Below are 21,668 nucleotides of genomic sequence, written 5' to 3' on the forward strand. Positions count from 1 at the left end.
GAAGGCAATGGGATGGTATATATAACCCTGAAAGAGAAAAATTTTCAACCAAGAATTATATACCCGGCAAAATTGTCCCTCAAATATGATAGTGAAATTAGGAGATTTCCAGATAAGCAGAAACTAAGGGAATTTGTTAAAACCAGACCAACATTACAGGAGATACTAAAGGAAGCCCTTTGAACAGAAAACCAAAATAGCAAATAACAACCGACCATTAATACACAAGATGACATAACCCAGAAACTACAGCTATGGACATATCCAAAGTAAATCGAGCTTACAAGATTGTAAACAGGGAACCAGAGACATCAATTGGCAAGCGAGGACAACTACAAAACAAGAGGGAAAAGACTGCAGTTACAGAACTTCTAAATGGTGAGAGTTGCAAGACAGAACGGACTGTTCTAAACTCAGGGATAAAATTCTAAATCATAGGGTAACCTCAAAGAAAAATTATAAACTGTCACATCACAATAAAAAAGAGGACAAGCAGCATATACTAAAACAAAAGCAACAAAGGAAATGCTAACACAATTCATAAACATAATGAGCTCAGCACAGAAAATAATATGGAACAAAGAAACCAGGGACACCATGGCCATGCAACGCTAAAGAATAATGTAGAATCTGCAAAACACCACATAACTGGGAGGACATCATGCTGAGTGAAATAAGTCAATCACAAAAGGACAAATATTATATTAGTCTGTTATGGTAAAAGTTAAGGAAAGGTTTATCTATAGAAGAAAATTTTCTTTGTTGCTTACCAAGGGTGGGAGGGGAAGGAAGGGGAGGCTGTTAGATAGATAGAGATAAGTATTGATTTGGGTGAAGAGAAAGGCAATGTACCAAATGTGAATGACCAATATGGCACCATTGAGGATGAGAAAGACATAGAGAGGTACAGACAACAAATACAAACCCTTTTGCGTATACAGTACTGTGTTGTCAGTGAAAGCAAACATGGGTATATGGGTGGATAGATGGGTGGACAGGCTAAACGATTAGATATGTCTATGAAATGGGGAGGGTATCCAAGAACATATATAAGGTTGGCAGACAATGGTCCTATAAGTTTATGTGAATGATCAGAATTCCCAGGTGTATAGTAGAGCTGACCAGGGGCAAGGTTGTGGTCACTGCTTGATCACAGCCAGTTACCCAGAGGGACCAAGCAATTGAACCTGCGGGCTTGGGACCATAGTCGCAGGGGACATCAAGCTCAATTGGCATAACATACTATACAAAACATTGTTCTACCTCCTACTTTGGGGAGCAGTGACTGGGATCTTAAAAGCTAGCAAGCTGCCATCTAGATGCAACGATGGGTCTCTCCTTGTCCAGAGCAAAGAAGAATGAAGAAAACCAAAATTCATGGAAACAATTAGTCCTAGCGACTGGTACACCATCTGATCTGCAGCCTATACAACTATGAGACCAAAAGAACTAGATGGTGCCCGGCTACCACTGTCATCCACTTGGAAGGGGATCTATATAGGAGACCCTTGATAGAGAGGGAGAACAATGTGGAACAAAACTCAAAATCATTTGGAGAGAAAAAAAAGGGGGGCAGGGACCAGGTTTGCTGGCCCAATAGAGCCTGTTCAAACCAGAGACTATGGCCCCTAGATGCCCTTCAGGTCTGGAACTGAACCCACACCTGTGGTTTCCAGCCAAACAAAAGACAAGCATATGAGTTGAACATTTACCTCAAGTAGATATACTCCTGGGAGAGAATAATCACGGGAGAAAGTTGGGCTGCTTATGCACAGGGAGACAGCTCAGGGGACAGGAATGTATGGAGGGATAGACACTGGGAAGAGGTAACTATGGGGAGGAAGTGGAAGGGGAGCTGTTGCATTGTGGTAAACTGTGGTCAATGACATGAGATAAAGCATATGTGAAGTGCTGTATGGAAAGTGAATTTGCTCTGTAAATCTTCACCCAAATCACAATAAAAATAAAATAAAATAAAATGACATTAAAAAAAAGACCCTGTATCTAAAACTAATCATTCTTTCTAAAAGGCCATTCAAAACCATCTGCTCCCTCTAACTAGTTACATGCATCATTCCACTTTTTTTATTCATTCAACTAATATTTATTAAATATTTATAAAATGAAATACATTTTAAATTCTTTTTAATTAAATAGAATACTCATCTATACATATAAACCATCTTTAGTCCTTAACTCAGGCTGCCATGGAATTAATGTGAATGTTGGTACTGTTGTTAGGCTCCAACTCATACCGACACTATGCAAAGTAGAAAGAAACACTGCCCAGTCATGTGCCATCCTCACAATCCTTGCTATACTTAAGCCCATCATTGCAGCCACTTTTTCAATCCATCTTGTTGAGACCCTCCCCCTTCTTTGCTGACCTTCACTTTACCAATCATGATATCCTTCTCCAGTAGACAATTTTTAAAAGTTTGTAACACATGCATATTTAATAACAAATTAAGAGTAAAACTGAAAAGCTCTAAAAGCAGTATATACCATGGTTGTTCTTACTTCAAAGAAAAAGTTAAGAAACTTAAAATCTGTACAAGTAAATCTCAACTAAAAACTGAGTAACTATCTCAATCATAATAAGATGTCTTATATACCTAAAAAGTATTCTAAAAATAATGTTTTAATTAGTGAAGCAATAAGCCAGTTGCTATCAAAATAGATTCTAACTCATGGTGACACCATGTGCATCAGAGCAGAACTATGCACCACAAGGCTTGCAATGGCTAGTAAATCATCAGGCCTTTCTTGAGGCAACTCTGAATGGATTTGAACCATGAACCTTTCAGTTAGCAGCTCAAAGTGTTAACCGTTTGTACCACCCAGGAGCTAGTGAAGCAAGATAATACCAAAAAAGTAGTCATGTGTACTTTTAAATCTTTATACAATGAGTCAGCCAAAGCTGAAATAAAAGAGAAATGTATAAATGTTAGCTGAAATATATAAATATCATTAAATCTAGAAGATAACTGTGGTAAACATTTGTTTCTGCTGCTTAATATCCCTATCCCCTCCCTTTGGTAATAGTCTCCTTTTTCTGTGGGAAATGAACTCCTCCCCTGCTTCCATATAGTCTTGGTAGACACACAAATTATAATGACTATTCCAATAGTTACCAAAGGGGTGAACACTTGATGCAATTTAGGCAGCCTGTCCATACCCCAGCAGAAATCTGTTCTTCAGGTAAACAGTTTGAGCTGTTACAACAGCCACATGCTAAAAACATCTTTCCACGACCTTCTGTTTCTAAATTCTCCAGAGTTGCCCATATTCTTACCTTTGCCAAGGCCTGCTTATTCAGCTTTTCCTTTTGATTTTGCAACCTACTTGGTATCATTCTGAAAAAATGCTTTTATTCTTTACTTAACCAGAGGCTGTTTCTATGACTTGCAGTTAAAGAATCCTGTCAACTGCGAAATCTCCAATGAACCTATCTAAAAGTGATTGTGTTGGAGGGAAGAGGATCCTCCACAGAACTAGACAGATGATCAAAGAGCACAAACTACTAGTCATCTGAAACACGTATTTAACACTTGTCTTGCAGGTGATTAAATATATTAAAATCCTCAGTGAATTTACACTCTAAATCAGTGCTGTTCCACAGAAATTTCTGTGTCGATGGAAATGTTGTGTCTCTGCACTGTTCACTATGGTGGCTAGATAAAGCTACTGAGCACTGAAAGTATAGCTAGTGTAATTGTGGAAGTGAACTTTGAATTTTATTTAATTTTAACTAAAGTTTAAATTTAAATAGCCACATGTAGCTGTGACCAGAGAATACAGCTCAAAATTACTAAAACATAAGACATGTAATCCAATGTTGCCAAGTCTTCAAGAAAACACTGCTGATGGCAAAGTAAATTGGGCAAAGTCTTTTACAAACTATAGTAAAGTTCTGTCTTTGGGCCCCAAGAAATCTATACACAGAAATTTTCTCTTAAGCAAATAATTCAAAAGAAGGAAAAAAGGGTTTAAAAACAAAGATTTTTTAACAGTAGTGTAATACTTAAAAGATAGCTGGAACAATTCCAAATGTCCAGAGAAAAGAATGGTTAGGTACTCTATGTTGTTGTCATTGTTGTGTGCCATCAATTCCAACTCATAATAACCCTGTAGGACAGAAAAGAACTGCCCAATAGGGTTTCCTAGGCTGTAATTGTTACAAAAACAGATTGCCAGGTCTTCTCTCCCACAGAGAGGTGGTTTCAAATCTCCGACCTTTCAGTTACTAGCCAAGCTCTAGCCCACTGTGCCTTACTGTTAAGTATCTTAACATAAAGTAATAAACATCTTAATTATTATATGGTTAAAATATAGTTAAGAGGCCATCAGAATATAAAATTAGAAAGTCATGCAAAAACACAAAAACCATTAACAAAATGTTAAGGGGCAAGACTGGAAAATGTTATGATTATATTAAATTATATTTGAAAAAAACTGTACATAATATAAAGATCTAGAGGCCCATGCAGACTTGTATTTTGTTGTTGTTGTTGTTGTTATGTGCCAACGAGTCAAACCCGACTCATAGTGACCCCTCCTTGGGTTTCCAAGGCAGTATCATTACGGAAGTAGGATTGCCCAACCTTCCTTCCGAGGAGTGGCTGGTGGGTTTGAACCGCCAGCCATCCGGTTAGCAGGCAAGTGTCTTAGCCACTATGCTACCAGAGACTTGTATTTAGCAATACACATTTTAAATTATTTTGTAGTTCTTCTAAAGAACACTATAGAGAGCTCCTTTTTTCTGTTAATACTAGTTATTTTTTCCTGACATTTTGCTTTCTGACTCATCATTTTCTGTGCTTTTTGACTACCATTCCATGAACATAAATTTTAATGAAAAATACCTAAACCAAAAAAAAAAAAAAAACTAACTGCCATCGAGTTGATCCCGATTCAGAGCAACCCCTCCTTGGGTTTCCAAGGCAGTATCTCTACAGAAGTAGGTTGCCCGATCTTCTTCTGAGGAGTAGCTGGTGGGTTTGAACCACCAGCCTTCTGGTTAACAGTCAAATGCCTTAAGCACTATGCCACCAGAGCTCCTAATACCTAGCAGATTAAATATATATAGTTGTTGTTGTTGTTGTTGTTATGTGCCATTGTGTCGGACCCGACTCATAGCGACCCCTCCTTGGGTTTCCGAGGCAGTATCACTACAGAAGTAGACTGCCCAACCTTCCTTTCGAGGAGTGGCTGGTGGGTTTGAACCGCCAGCCTTCTGGTTAGCAGTCAAGTGCCTTAGCCACTATGCTACCAGAGCTCCTAAATATATAATTATGCCCCACTAATTGGCAGGGCTTAGCAAACCCTGGAGCTTTACAAAGAACTAGCACAGAATTAAGCAAGCCTACAAGTATGGGCTCAAATTCTCCAAAGGTTCCTAAATAGTGTGCCCAATGGTCCCAGATATGTGCTGGGATATTGCCCATAGCATACAACATTTATGGAATTAGCCCAGTGTTCTGGTTACCTAGTACCGCTCTGACAAGAAATATACCACAAATGGGATAGCCTTACCAAACAGGAGTTTATTCTTACAATTTGGAGGCTTTAAGTCTAAGTTCAAAGTGCCAGGTTCTAGGGGCTGGGTGAAAGCCCCTCAACGTTGGGGTCCAGCTCTGCCTTCTGCTTCCAGCCCACTGGAGCTAGAGGCATTTCTTCACTCAAACAGCTGCTGGCTGCCAAGGCTGGAAGCCCCAAAGTTGGCAAAGAAAAAGGCACAGTCCCGATGTTACCAGACCACACAGCAGGCCATTAGTTTAACTCCATTGTAAGTCCTAAGGTCGGGAGAGCATGGCAGGCTGCTGAACAATGACACGGCTACATGCAGGGCCCAAGCGTGCCATAGGCTAGAGACCATTCCCAAGGCTTCTCCTTAAATACAGGAAGCAGACTACATTCCCAAAGGCAGCTACTCAGCTGCTTGTGGTAGATCCCACCATGGAACTGATTGCCAGTCTCATCATGGGGAGTAACTACCACCAGCTGCTCAGCCACTCAACCAGGCCCAGCCAAGTTGACACACAAACGTAACTACCACACCCAGTATGCCAAGTGAATACAAGTATGCTCCACTTTTTTAAAGTCTGTGAAGCAACTTTATGCCACTTCATTTTCACCAGACCTACATTAATACCTGTTTGTGCGAGCTGAAATCCTAAGAGGATTTTTGCCTTTAAGATAAAAAGGCAAAAAGCAAAACTAGTGTTTAACATCTGTTTTGCAACGAGACGTTTAAGAGGCAGTGCATACTCCAAGCAGCGAGAATGACATTGCCAAGCTCCTTCCCTGGCACTACACTCCGCATCTCAGCATCAAGCCCTTACAGCTTTCAATTTTATCTGTGAACACTATAATGTCAGTGTTATTTTAGATTTAATGTTTTATTTCATATGATTGGTAGGTTATTTTGGGTCTGGCAATGCTCCCCATGTAAATTAATGGTAATTAATTCTTCATTTTATGCCATTTCAGCTTATGAAAGGTTTTACAGGAATGCTCTACTTTCAGATAGGAGTGGAAACCTATATTGACATTTTATACATGAAAAGAATTGGAAAGCACTACCTAAATGGATCACGGAGTCTTTCTTTACAACCTAGTTCCAGCCTAGAAGGTGTTAATGTATGTCATTTCAGCCACTGTATCTTTCTCTAGTAATTTTATTCCCACAGGTTCTGAATTAGCAAGCTAATATAAAAACAAAGTGAACTTATCTTAAAAAGAAATATTCATAAGAAGTTATAAATAAACATATAAATACTAAACTAGTAACTGAAAATTCCTTACCAAGCCTGCTCCTTTAAAATTTTCTTCTTCTTTTTCATATACAAATGTCCATCCTTTACATAGTCTTTATGTGTATGGTGGTACTACTGGAATGAGTCTACATCTAGAATGAATTGTGCAAAAGCTAAAGTTCATTCAATTAAAATACTACCTTGTTGATGCTGTAACACCATTTGGGTCTAGAACGTTTTCAGTCATTCTTAAATGTACCACCTCTGGCATGTCATTTGATTTTTCTGCACCCTCTTCTGGAAGTTCTTCTATATGTTCCAGCTTTTCATCTTCCTCTTCTTCCTCGGAAAGTTCATTAGCCTACATAGATAAAAGGAAATTGAGAATTAAAATTTCATAAAACTTTTGACTATTAAATCATACTATTCTATTTTTTTAACACAAACAACCTTTTTTTTTCTCTTTCTTATGGATTTAATTCTAACCTTTTCCATATCAAAATAAAATTGCAAACCAGACAAACAATATTTTGAAGCAATCAGTAATAAAGTGCATTAAAACAACACTGGGAATGTAAGTAAGACGGTAAACTATGAAAAAGCTTATACACTTTAGTCTGCTTTGTTTCATTTTCTATTCAATGAGTTTTGTAAATGTAACAGTGACAAAAGACTTTTAATTGGTATCTCGATTTCCAGGTGCATTACAGAAGTCATTTTAACACAGAGTAAGCATGAAGATAGGCAGAAGGGCACAAAAATTTTGCCTTAAGCTGTTAGCTTTGTTTTAGAAAAGAGTGGCTATTTACAAATGATTCAGACTAAATTTTTCATGAAGAGATGGGACCCTACACCAAGAAGTCACTGTTCTGACCATTAGGCACAATTCTGTTATAATTATCTTTCTGACAGGACTACAAATTGTCCTCCATTACCAAAGTACATGATAACTCATAAGTATATAATCACTCAAATAAACAGACACTGAAAGATTAGAGAACAAAACCCAACAAAATATTTTCAAGGAAGAAAGTTTCTATTTAAGTTACCAGAAGAAACTGGGAGCTCTGGTAGCATAGTGCCTAAGGCACTTGACTGCTAACCAGAAGGCTGGCGGTTCAAACCCACCAGCCACTCCTCCAAAGGAAGGTTGGGCAATCTACTTCCGTAGTATACTGCCTCGGAAACCCAAGGAGGGGTCGCTATGGGTTGGGGCCGACTCAACGGCACACACCACCACCATCACCAGAAGAAACTACCCAGAAATGGCCATAACATTTTAGAAATTAATAGTAGTAGTTAATAACAAGGAACAGTAAAAGTATACTTTTGTCCTTTGTAGTCAAATACACTGAAAATACCTAGAATTAGTTTGTTGTTCATCACATTCTTAATCAGTAAGTACAGACTGCCTGCTTTCAAGGATAATGCAGTAGTAGTTAATAACCAGGCTTTGGAGTCAGGAAGATTTATGTTCACATCCTTATTGTGCCCCTAACTATGCCTGGCATCATACTTAACTTCTCCAAGGCTCATGTGCAAAATAGAGTTGGCTGAAAGATTAAATATTTAAAACTCCTCAGCAGTGTCCATATATAAGAAATAATAAATAACTATTATTTTAACTACCAGCTATTATTTTACTTCCATACAATACAGATCCTAGTTTCTACAAATAACACTGCTATTTATAAGAAATGAAGTTGCTATCTGTCATCCAAACTACCTAAAGCAAGAGCTCTCAACAACTGATATATTAAGGTCACTAGTCACACAGGTCACTAAAAATTGATTATAAACAATAGTTAATGACTTCAGTTATGTGAACCAGTTTGTGGCAGGTTTCTGTTGAATGTGTTGTACTTTTAAATGTTATTTCTAACTACCCTTTGAAGGCATCTAACAACAGCAACAATAATTATCTTTCATCTATTAGGTATAATGGTGACAAAACAAAATGACTGAAAATCATTGGCCCAAGTAGTTATTAACTGAAATGTAAGATTTATACACAAAGGTGAAGACTTCAAATGATAGATCAATTTTTAAGCCAGGTCAAATGGAAAATTATACTTTTTCTTCATCTATTTATTTAATAAATTAGTGAAAATCAAGAGAAGCAACTTACTATTTACCTAGTAACCTAAACAAGAAAAGAAAACAATTGGCAATACTACTTTCAGGAGTATAAAATGGAAATTATCATAGCTGACTATTAAAAGCTTGGGTACAACAGAATTTTTTTTTTTTATTATGTTTATTTAAACTGAAAATAAATGAGTATTTACTCAGTGCACAAATTTTAGGTACAGGGGTACTAGTATTTTAACACATCAGACTTTTTAAAAGCAGTTTTTGCCTACAGTTAATAGCTCCCAGGAACTATGGAAGACTTAGACTCATTTATATTGAATATATTATATTCAATTCAATAAGCTAAATTAACTGACATTCTCCAGTATTTTCATCAATGATCACCAATTAAAATATGATATTAACAGTAGCCTATGGGTTGCTCTCCCCTCTCCCAATTCCCAGGCCTCCCAAATGTAACTTCCTATGGTAAGAGTTGACTAATTACTTTGGGTAAGAATATTAAAGACTTAGATAAAATGCTCTCTACCCCACACTAATCTCCAAAAGTTCCTCTTCACCCTCCACTTGTCAAATGACTTTCCTCTTATCCACACTCTGTTTTCAAGTTATTCTGAACCTGTCCTATGTACGCAGCTGCCTCAACTCCACTTAAGGAAAACCTTCATCCATACTTACATCTCTTCTTTCTTTGACTGTTGTAATTCCCTTCTCTAGGGCCTCGTGAAATGCCTGCTCTCCAGACTCCAGCTTGTGGAGAACGCTGCTACCTGCCTTCTCAAATGTATAAAGAAACATAATTATAACCTCCATCTTCAAACCACTCCACTGGATTCTCATTCATTTAAGGATCCTAGACAAAGAGCCTGTCCACTTGACTCTGGGTCATTTCTCAAAATACTCCCTATTTATCATCTCCAGTCATCTCTCTCATTTTATTAACAGAATATCTATTACCTTGAAAAGGTTCTAAAGTCAAACACTTGCATTAATGGGATGAGACTCCAAAAGAAGAGAGCGCTGGATAAAGTTTGCTTCTTTCAAACATCAGTATCAGGAAAAAATCTAAGCACTGACATAACTGTACCTTTGTGTATAAATATTTTTAAATATGTGGGTAAGAAATAAGCAGCATTTAAATTGGGACAACTTTAAAATATAACCAAAGTATGCTGAATTTGAGGAAATTTTACTTTCATTCAAATACTTTATTAATTCCACCTCACAAATCAAATTGAAGTTATTAAACCTGCTTTAAAAAGGAGTAAAAAAAAAAATTCTGGAAATCTGTCCTTCTGGTTACTTGCAACCCATTTATAATTCAGAAATATAATAAAAACAGGTAAAACAGATTCTGATAATTAGCAACATGGGTCAAGATAACTAATTATGTATCACTGTCTCTCAGGACCCACTGTACTATTCCATTTATTGAGCATATTTTTCCTCAATAAGCTAGTATTCTTATTTCCATGGGCAAATCTGCAGAATTCAATATTATTTCCTGGTGTTGCTTACTTCAACTAACATTCTATTTAATGTAAAGCACAATATATATTAACTCAATTTCCAAGTGCTTAAAAAAATGCAAATACAATACAGATTAAATATGGATATATTTTAGCATACATAAGGAATCCATTGGATAAGAGAAACAGCAAAGAATTACATGATAATATAAAATATAACAAAAGCATACTCTGCAGACTTCAAAGGAGTCAAAAAATATAAAATATAAGGTCAAGTTGGTAACATCCATTTCTTATGAGACAAATCATCTTAAAATGTACAAAATGAAGTGTATACTATTTTATTTTGAGCAACCATTAGTTTTATTTTTTAAAATTGCTGAACTAAAATATAGTTTAGGGGCGAAAAAGAAGGTACACAGAATTCCCCAACAGATGAGTTTTCTCTAGGCATCAAAAGTCATTAACAGTTTAAGGCCTACCTAATTACTTGCTCTCTTCTTGTCATTTTCTTTTAAGCAAGAATAAGTTTGAAGAGCTGCATCAGTTCTTTATTTTAACCAAATTTTTAATCAGGAACAATATATGACAATTGGAACTTCAGAAAACATTACTAACGTTCCATGTGTCATTAATCCAGTCTACACATTCTATCTATTCATTTCACATATATATGCACATTGACTTCAACCGCAAGTTTACACATTGCAAGCTGCAATCTGGCATCTGTTGCCATTTCTTCAAAATTCCTAATACTTGAAAAAGGAAGAATGAAAGGGAGAGAAAGGAGGAGAAGGAAAGGAAGACCCAATTCATGTTTTAAGTGAGACACAGGAAAACAAAGAAAGATAAATGCTTACCTGAAAAAAACATGAAAAAGTAAGGAAAGCACAAACCCTATATATTAAAAAGTTGCATCCACTGAAGTTCACCACAGGATAGAAATTCTTTTAAATAAAGGTTGGGCTACACAGAAAATAAACTCCAAATTCATATAATCAGAACCAAGACCTACCAAACCACTGGAAATCTGTGTAATAAACTACCTGTTAAGAGAGGCTACCTCATAATATAATAGCAAATGAAACACTCCAAATGTCCATCAGTATAGAGTATGACAATATAATTTACTATTTAAATCTGGATACATTTGAGAGTGAAACAAGAAATGTTCGTAACTTTACCAAAAAGCAGACTTAAATGAGGACTGTTCTGGGAAAACCAGGCTATGCCTTTCAACTGGGAACTGATAGTATAAATCAAATTTTAAGGTTGTACATCCATATAATAGCAAAAAATGCAGACATAAAAATACCAGAATATCCTCTCTATATAGTCTGATAAAGAAAAGAGCTCTAAGAGGCAATATTAGCCGATATAAAGCAAGGTATATATACAACAGTGTGCACAATATGCTACTTTTCCTATTAATAAACTGTGAGAAAATAATTACTTATATTCACGTTTTTAAAAAAAAAGACCTCTGAAAAAGCATGTAAGAAACCAGTAAGGGAAGGAGAGGGCTAGATAGGGAAGAAATGGGTAAGAGTTGGTGGCAAGACTTTTTATTCTTAAATGGAAATTTTTTACTATACATCTTATTAAAAAAAATAAAAATAAAAACAGGTATATTATTATCCATTTGGGGGAAAAACAAAAGTTGAAGCCAAATCAAATAAACCCATCCCTTAACCAAATAAAAAGTTTGCTTGGTAACCACTTTATTTCAGTGCCAAAACAAAACCTCCACAAAGATGTATATCACAAATTCTAAACCAGAGGAATCTAGATCAATATGGCTTTATAAAAAATTTCATAAAGGAGCTAGGATCTTTGTACAGTCTCAACCATCAAGCACAGTACTGATAACAAAATATCATAATGCATCCTAAGAAATGTATTTTAATATTCAAGAGTCACCAGAGCTAAATGATCTGCAACCTCAACTATTAGTTCTTTAGGTACTTCCCTTTACAATAATGATTGCACTACTGTATCAATTTATTTTAATTAAGAAAATTGCTAAGAATGATAGTATTACTAATAATAATCCTCATGTTAAAATTCATTTTCTATCAGCTTCTAAACACTTCCATTTTATTTTCCCATGCTGTATATATTTTAAGAATTGTTTTCCATGACTTCTGTATTGAACTTTTTCCTCTACCTTCTATTTCTCATCCTTTGCCTACAATCCTATTACTAGTCTCTTGGGGGAGGGAGACAAATAACAACAACTAACACTATTCTTACAAAATAAACAATGCTTGGGTTAACAGAATAATAACAACAACAATAATAAAAACCTCTACCACAGACTCTGGTTTCAATGCCTTTTCCATGTTATCCAAATTAAGGACAAAAAGTGCTTCAGAAAAAACAACACATTCATATACTACATGGGCATGTCATTTAGTGATTACATATAAGAACCAAAAGAATTCTTTCCAATTAAATTCTCCATACATTTTATATGAATCTCTTAATCATATATTTTCTTAAAAAATTCTCCCTCCAAGTAGAATATTTAAGTTATTCTCACCTGTTCAGTAATTGAACTCAAATCATTGGATGAAAAATCTTCCTCTTCATTCTCAAAAAACTCATAATAATTTTCCAAAAGACCAGCCATTATCCTGCTTACTATTTCTTGCTCTTTCAGATCTTCCACATCTGTGTAAATGCTAAGAATGAAAGTTCAAATTGAAGTGAGAGACAACCAGTGAGTCAATTTATGAATCTGAGCAATTTCTGTCATCATTCTGTGCCTCAGTATTCCCATCTGTAAATCCTATCTAATTTGTACCCTGTTCACAAAAATGCTGGGAGGATTAATCAGATCTACTATTAAAAAAATAATGGTTCACCAAATACCTTAAAATTCTTAGGGGACAGTATGATTCTATTTTATAACCCCCCCTCCCTCGTTTTTCTTTTAATTAAAGAAAAATGTATAAAACAACTTACTGGAAGACATCAGGACCAAAGACTGCAGCCAAAGAATTTGCGGACCAAATTTCTTCATGATGTGATGCTACATTGGCTAAAAATCTACACAGAAACTTTAACAAACTGTAATTAACAGGTGGCAGCTGTTGCAAGAGGAACCTCAACTTTCTTCCAAATTCATCTTCATTATTATAATCTATAAAAGATAATGACAGGTTTGTTTTTTTTAATGAAGTAAAAGCAAAGCTCAGATATTTTGCCAGGTTAACATTACTCCACCCACATCATCCTTTTACTATAACAATTCAAAACCTCCCTACTTCCTCTACTAGAAGTTAGATGCCTTAGGGCTTTGCATTTCACTTATTAAGTGGGAGAGAAAAGTTAGTGAGAGGAAGGTGAAGAAAAAAAAATAATTCAACCCCTCAATTATTTCTGGAGGATGATTCCTCATCTGTTTCTCACTGGCCTCAATTCATATTTTGTGTGTGTGTGTGTGTGTGTGTGTATAGATACATTTCTTTTTCTCAGTTTCCAATATACTGTCTCTTATATGACTATACTTGTATTTCCAAATTAGAAAGAGTCAGTATTTCAGACAGTGTTTCATTGTTATTCATTAGGTTTTGGCCAATTTTTTAGAAGTGGATGGACCCATCTTTCCTCCCAGTCTGTCTTAGTCTGAAAGCTCTGCTGAAACCTATCCACCGTGGGTGACCCTGCGACCCTGCTGGTATTTGAAATACCAGTGACATAGCCTCCAGCCTCACAGCAACACACAATCTACCATGAAATGACAAACCGACAAGCAAGTAGTGGAAGAACATGCTTGGCACTTCTCGAGCTGAAAAAACTTAAGAAAAATTCAAGCATCAAGTTGCAATACTGAAGGATGCTATGGGCAAAATATTGAATGATGCATTAAGCATCAAAAGAAGATGGAAGAAATACTGAGAGTCACTGTACCAAAAAGAAATGGTCAACGTTCAGCTATTTCATAAGGTAGAATGTGATCAAGAACCAATGATACTGAAGGAAGAAGTCCAAGCTGCACAAAAGGAATCGCAAAAAGCAAAGCTTCAGGAATTGATGGAATACCCATTGAGATGTTTCAACACACAGATGCAGTGCTGGAGGCGCTTACTCATTTATGCCAAAAAATCTGGAAGACAGCTACCTGGCCAACTGACTGAAGAAACCCATATCTGTACCCATTCCAAAGAAAAGTATCCAACAGAATGTGGAAATTATTGAACAGTATCATAAATATCACAGAAAAGTAAAAATTTTGCTGACGATAATTCAGAAACAGGTGCAGCAATATATTGACAGGGAATTTCCAGAAATGCAAGCTGGATTCAGAAGAGGATGTGGAACAAGGGACATGATAGCTGATGTTAGATAGATCTTGGCTGAAAGTTAAGAATACCAGAAAGATGTTTACTTGTGCTTTACTACTATGCTATGGCATGCAGCTGTGCTAATCATAACAAATTTTAGCTAACATTATGAAGAATGAGATTTCCAGAACATTTAATTGTGCTCATGAAGAACATACACACAGACTAGGAGGCTGTCATTCGAAATTAGGATGGTGTGCATCCTAATGCCAGGTTGTATCCTTCATCACACTAATTCAATCTGTAAGCTGAGCAGATAATCTGAGAAGCTGGACTATATGAACAAGAAGAGGGCATCAGGTCTGAAGGAAGACTCATTAATAACCTGCGATACGCAGATGATGTAACCTTGCTTGCTGGCACTGAAGATGACTTACTTGCACTTACTGATGAAGTTCAAAGACTACAGTCTTCAGTATGGATTACATCTCAACATAAAGAAAACAAAAATCCTCACAACTAGACCAATAAGCAACATCACAACAAATGGCGAAAAGATTGTAGTTGTCAGGGATTTCATTTTACTTGGATCCACAATCAACACCCATGGAAGCAGCAGTTAAGACATCAGACAACATACTGCACTGGATAAATCTGCTGCAAAAGACCTCTTTAAACCATTAAAAAGCAAAGATGTCACTTTGAAGAGTTAGGTGTGCCTAACCCAAGCCATAAGGAGCTCCAGTGGCACAGTGCCTAAGGCATTTGACTGCTAAGGAGAAGGTTGGTGGTTCAAAGATGAGGAAGGAAGGTGACACAATCAATCAACTTCCATAAAGATTTACCACCTTGGAAACTTAATGGGGGTCGCTATGCATCAGAATGGCTCAATGACTGTGAGTTTAGTTCTGTGTTGTTTTTTTTTTAACCCAAACCATGGTATTTTCAAGAGCCTCATATGCATGTGAAAGCTGGACAATAAATAAGGAAGACCAAAGAAGAGTTGACGTCATTGAATTATGGTGCTAGTGAAGAATACTGAAAATACCATCAACCACCAGAAGAATGAACCAATCTGTCCTGAAAGAAGTGCATCCAGAATGCTCCTTGGAAGCAAGAATGGCCAGACTTCATCTCACCTACTTTGGTAATGATGCAGGAACGGACCACTCCCTAGAGAAGGGTATCATGCTTGGTAAAGTAGAGGGTCAGCTAAAAAGTGGAAGACCCTCAGCAAAATGGATTGACACAGTGGCTGCAACAATGGGCTCAAGCATAGCAAGGACTGGGAGGATTGTACATGACAGGAAAGCGTTTTCTTCTGTTGTACACCAGGTCACTATGAGTCAGAGCCAACTCAATGGCATCTAACAACAACAAATAAGGAGTCAAAAAGTACTAGCCAGACTTCTGATAAGATGGCGGAATAGGCAGACAAGCTACACAGATCCTCTTCAACAAAGAAAAGAGAAACCAGTTGGCAGAGATATAAAAGATAATCCTGGAGCCCTGAGCTTTTAAGTGAAGTATACAAAAGTAGATTAGGCACAAACTAGCGGAAAAATCTGAATGAAACAATGAGTACAGAGATGGTCAGAGCAGTGGACTGTCAGCTACTCCAACAGGACCAACAGCCTGAATATTTCCACGTGGTGCTGGGACCTGAGAATTGACCTAATTATCAGCCTTGGTCGCCAAGGGCTGAAGGACAACTGCGTTGGCGGCCTATGACTAGGAAGGGAAACAGCAAGCAGGGAGACAACCTGAGCTGTCCAGAGGGCACAGCCATTTTGATCATTTACAAGCAGTGGCCATTTTGAATATTTAAAGTGACCGAGGGTGCAGCCATTTTGATTGTTTATAAGCAGCAGCCATTTTGGATATTTAAAGTGACCAAGGGTGCAGCCATTTCGAGTGTTTACAAGCAGTGGCCATTTTGGATTTTAAAGTTACAGCGTTCTCATTCAGATTCCAGGGACCTAAGAATAGGTTCTATTTGCCAAGGACAGCAGGGACATACAGGAGGCTAACAACGGGAAAGGAGACAGGTGGTGAGTATACAAGTGCTGCCAACTAGTGAACAGAGGAGCAAAGCACAGTACCCTGATGACATAGATAACATACAAACAAAACAAAAATCATGGACAAGTCATTCCAACATACAATGACCAACTAAATATAAACACAAAAATGTCACAATGCCTCAAAGACAACAGAGCATCACAGTCCACACAAAGAAGCAAGAGAAAGCAGCAGAAGAAACAAGGGATCAGGATACAGACCCAAAACACATCCCTGAGGAAGAAGCAGCAATGGAACTCCCTGATAAGAAATTCAAAAGAATATTTCGGTACCTTCAACAAATTGAGAGACAAATCAAGGAAAACAGTGACAAAACAGAGGAAACATAGAGAAAACCCTAAAACAATTCTGAAAGACAATACAAGAACAAAATGACAAAATAAAGGAAAAATTAGAAATGATACAAAATCTATAGACAGAAATCTAGAAGATTAATATTAAATTTTCATAAATACATAACATATTGAATGGGCAAAGGAGCAGAATTGAATCAATGGAAGACAGAATTAATAACATTGAAGGTAAATACCTCAATACTTCTTTGGAAAGGAATCAATCAGAAAAATGATCAAAACAAAATGAAGAAAGCCAAAGATTCATGTGGGATTCCATCAAAACAAACAACCTACGTATAATCGGAATTCCAGAACAGGAAGAGAAAATAAAATCACAGAAAAAACTGTCAATGGTATATATAAAACCCTGAAAGAGAAAAAATTTCCAACCAAGAATTATATACCTGGCAAAATTGGCCCTTAAATATGATGGTGAAATTAAGACATTTCCAGAGCAACAGAAATTAAGGGAATTTGTTAAAACCAGATCAACCTTACAAGAGATGCTAAAGAGAGTCCTTTGGACAGAGAAGCAACAACAGCAAACAACAATTGACCATTAACATACATGATGACATAACCCAGAAACCAACCCAGTTATAGAAGTATCCAAAGTAAGCCTACAAGACTATAAACAGGGAACCAGAGACATCAATTGACAAATAAGAACAACTACAAACCAGAAAAGGGGAAAAAATGGTGTAGTTACAGAACTTCTAAATGGTAGGGAAGTCAAGACAACTGCAAGATAAAATGCACAGATATTTAGCAAATACTGAAACAACAGCAATGAAGGAAGTGGTTAACACAATTCATAAACAAAACAAGTTCAGCACAGAAAATTATATGGAAGAAATCAACACCATGAAAAAGCACAAAACAAAACGACAGCAACAAATTCGTACTTGTCAATGATTACATATCTTACAAGGGACTCTTCTCTAAAATTCATAGAAAATTCCAACGCCTCAACAAAAAGATTAACAATCCAATTAAAAACGGGGCAAAAGACATGAATAGACACTTCACCAAAGAGGATATTCAGGTGGCCAGCAAATACATGAAGAAATGCTATCATTACCCATTAGACAGATGCAAGTCAAAACAACAATGAAATATCATCTCACCCCAGCACTAACGGCAAACTTCAACAAGACAGAAAATAACAAATGCTGGCAAGGATAATGGAGAGATTCGGACTCTCATACACTGCTGGTGGGACTGTAAAATGATACAACCACTGTGGAAAACAGTATGGTGATTCCTTAAAAAGCTGGAATTAGAAATACCATTTGACCCAGCAATCCCATTACTAGGTATAAATCCTAAAGAAGTAAAAGCCAGGACAAGAACAGATATACACACATCCATGTTCATCGTAGCACTATTTACAATAGCCAAAAGATGGAAACAACCTAAGTGCCCATCAACAGAAGAATGGATAACCAAACTATGGTACATACACATACAATGGAATACTATACAACACTAAAGAATAATGTAGAATCTGCAAACACTGCATAACATGGATGAACTTGTAGGACATTATGCTGAGTGAAATAAGTCAATCACAGAAGAACAAATACAGTATTAGTTCATTATTGTAAAAAGTCAAGGAAAGGTTTATATACGGAAGGAAACTTTCTTTGTTGGTTACCAGGGTGCAATGTTTTTTGCAGAATACTGCCCCCCCCCCCAAAAAAAAAGCATTGACCCATATCACTTTAGTTTTGTTTATTTCACTGTACATAAATTTATTTCAATAAAATGCATTATTTTAAAAAAGTAGTAGCCAGTGTCAGTCAACACCAACTACTACAGTGAGCAGAGAAAGAACACAAAGGGCTAAGAATATGGATGATACTTTTTCCACTTGGATCAATGTCCAAACAAGGAAGGAACAGTGTAACAAATTGTACCACATTTTCTTCTTCCCCTGATATTCTGGGGAAAAAAAACTAGTAACTTCAACAATATCAAGAAATTAATAGGTTTTCCATTTCTAATTTGTTTTTCTCCTCTAAATTAATACTATTTTTTATTTATCAAGTGAATCTTCATTAGCAGGAGCTAGGTATGATGGTTATGTTTGTGTGTCAACTTGGCTGAGCCTGGTTGAGTGGCTGGGCAGCTGGTGATAATATATCCCATGATGAGACTGGCAATCAAGTCCATGGTGGGATCTACCACAAGCAGCTGAGTAGCTGCCTTTGGGATGTGGTCTGCTTCCTGTATTTAAAGAGAAACCTTGGGAATGGTCTCTAGCCTATGGCACACTTGGACCCTGCATGTAGCTGTGTCATTGTTCAGCAGCCTGCTATGCTCTGCCAACCTTGGGACTTACAATGGACTTAAGTTGATGGTCTGCTGTGTGGTTTGGTAACATCAGGACTGTGCCTTTTTACTTGTCAACCTTGGGGCTTCTCAGCCTCAGCAGCCAACAGCTATCTGAGTGAAGAAATGCCTCTAGCTCCAGTGGGCTAGGAGCAGGAGGCAGAGCTGGACCCCAGGGTTGAAAGCTTTCACCCAGCCCCTAGAACTTAGCACTTTGAACTTGGACTTAAAGCCTCCAAATTGTAAGAATAAACTCCTGTTTGTTAAGGCCATCCCATTTCTGGTATATTCTTGTCAGAACGATACAAGGTAACCAGAACACTAGGCTTTGTGTTTATTATGTCAATGAGTTTCCAGTAACAGGAAAAAAAAAAAAATTCTCATCAAGTGCAGCCATGGTGGCACAAGGGGTAAAGCACTCAGTGCTAACCAAAAGGTCGGTGTTTCAAAACCACCAGCCACTCCACAAAAGAAAGACGTGGCAGTCTATTTCTGTAAAGATTTATAGTTTTGGAAACCCTATGGGGCAGTTCTAGAAAACCAGGGAAAAGCATCCTGTATTAATATTACCATTAAGCAACATCTTTGGCTATTACTGGACTTCCTGCCAAACAAAGCCCTTTATATACATTTTCCTTCCTATTTTCTCTACCCTCCTACTCCTTGTTCTTGTCTCTTCCCTCCCTCTCCTCTTTTCCTTTTTATCCTCATCTTAGGCTTAATAAGACCAATCATAAAAAGTAAATAGGACCACAAGGGTTTAAGAAGTCATCATTCTCTTGACTATATACCCTAAGAGCAATTGATGGCTTAAAATTAATCTCACAGCTACTAAAATTACTGTTTATATGTCAAGATTTCTAAAAGGTAAGGACTTTGAAATTAGTAATAATGAATGATTGATAGGAGTCAAGTTATATTACCTTGAGAAAGCTGCATCAAGTGAATATGCAAACTGCCAGGGATAACTGGTTCAGGAAGTTCTTGAAGGAAAAACCTAAGAAGACTAATAGCTGAGGGAACATCTGCTTCCTTAACCAAATCCACCTCTTCTCCGTTGTCATATCTCTGCCGAAGCCACTCCACTGTCTCAGCATTTCCATTGACTTGAAAAAGTCCCTGTTGCTCCAGACCTCCTACATTAGTTCAAGGCAAAAATTAAACAAGTTGCGACTTTCGCTATTTAGCCATATATAGTCATTCTCCAATCAACTTAAAATTCTCAGACTTTTGGAAGCCATTCTTGGCTCCCCTTTATTTGGTTAAAAGCCTTCAACTTACACATCTAGAAATAATACTCTCTGTCCTTGGGGATATTCTATTTTATCCCACCCCTACATATCCATTAAAAATATTAGTATCATTCCCACTAAAAATGTTCTAGCTTAGCTTCTATCATTTTTAAGTATATGAATCTGAGTGAAAAACAAACTAAAGATGGTTTTTCAATTTTTTTTTTCTCACTGTATTTTAGACTTTTGATACTTAAAAAAATCCAGGGTCAAAAAGGGAAACTGTGTTTATTAAAACAAAGCCTAGCCTTCAAAATAAGGAAATGTATACCATGTTCCTCAATATAGTCCACAACGTGGCGGACTATGAATGGAACCTCATTGTCTGGATGTCCTCCCTGCTGCAGCTCATCAAGTGGAATTCCAAATATTTTGTTAGCAAGAACGGAGTTGCAGTTACTCAAGGAAGGGGAGGAGCTCTTCCTCATATCTTTTTTGCAGCCAGAAATCAAAGCTGTCTTTTCTGCCAAATGAAAGACAAAAAAAAGACTACAATGATTAACAGGTGGCAATACAACTAAATACATTAAAGATAGACGCTTTACACCTGAATGTGGTGCCATCTATTTTAATATTTTCCAGTTATCAGTCCCATAGTGTGTTCTACAAATAAAATTCTACACAATTATCTAAGTATTTCTATATTATGAAGTGCTAGTTGTGAATGCTTTTTTCAGTGTCTGCGTATTTATCAAACCAAAACCAAACCCACTGTCATTGAGTCTATTCCAACTCATAGTGACCCTGTATGTAAGACAGAGTAGAACTGCCCCATAGGGTTTCCAAAGCTATAAATCTTTACAGAACCACAGTGCCTCATTTTCTCCCGCAAAGCAGTTGGTGGATTTGAACTGCTGACCTTTTGGTTAGCCACTAAATGCATTAACCTCTACGCCACCAGAGCTCCTTATTTATCTAACAGTATCGATAAAATTGATCATCCAAAATTTAGCGAGAGGCATTATAATGTCAAAGACATATTAAGGGATAAATCTGGCTCCAAGAAGATCTTTTT

At 36.9% G+C, this 21,668-nt stretch overlaps 1 protein-coding gene across 1 annotated transcript in view; it reads right to left on the reverse strand.

Annotated features, from left to right (window-relative positions):
• FAM13B (family with sequence similarity 13 member B) overlaps positions 1-21,081 on the reverse strand; it is a 118,716-nt gene extending 97,635 nt beyond the window's left edge. Inside the window, exons 1-5 of the mRNA XM_042780718.1 lie at positions 20,925-21,081; positions 20,285-20,497; positions 13,289-13,466; positions 12,864-13,005; positions 6,959-7,119 (exon numbers count right to left, since the gene is read on the reverse strand). Of these exons, the coding sequence (XP_042636652.1) occupies positions 6,959-7,119; positions 12,864-13,005; positions 13,289-13,466; positions 20,285-20,497; positions 20,925-21,081 (851 nt within the window). The remainder of the gene's footprint in view (positions 1-6,958; positions 7,120-12,863; positions 13,006-13,288; positions 13,467-20,284; positions 20,498-20,924) is intronic.
• Positions 21,082-21,668: the final 587 nt, after the last annotated feature.

Source organism: Orycteropus afer, unplaced genomic scaffold (assembly GCF_000298275.1).
Source record: "Orycteropus afer afer isolate SDZICR_OR568_19922 unplaced genomic scaffold, OryAfe1.0 scaffold00056, whole genome shotgun sequence".
Classification (NCBI taxonomy): domain Eukaryota; kingdom Metazoa; phylum Chordata; class Mammalia; order Tubulidentata; family Orycteropodidae; genus Orycteropus; species Orycteropus afer.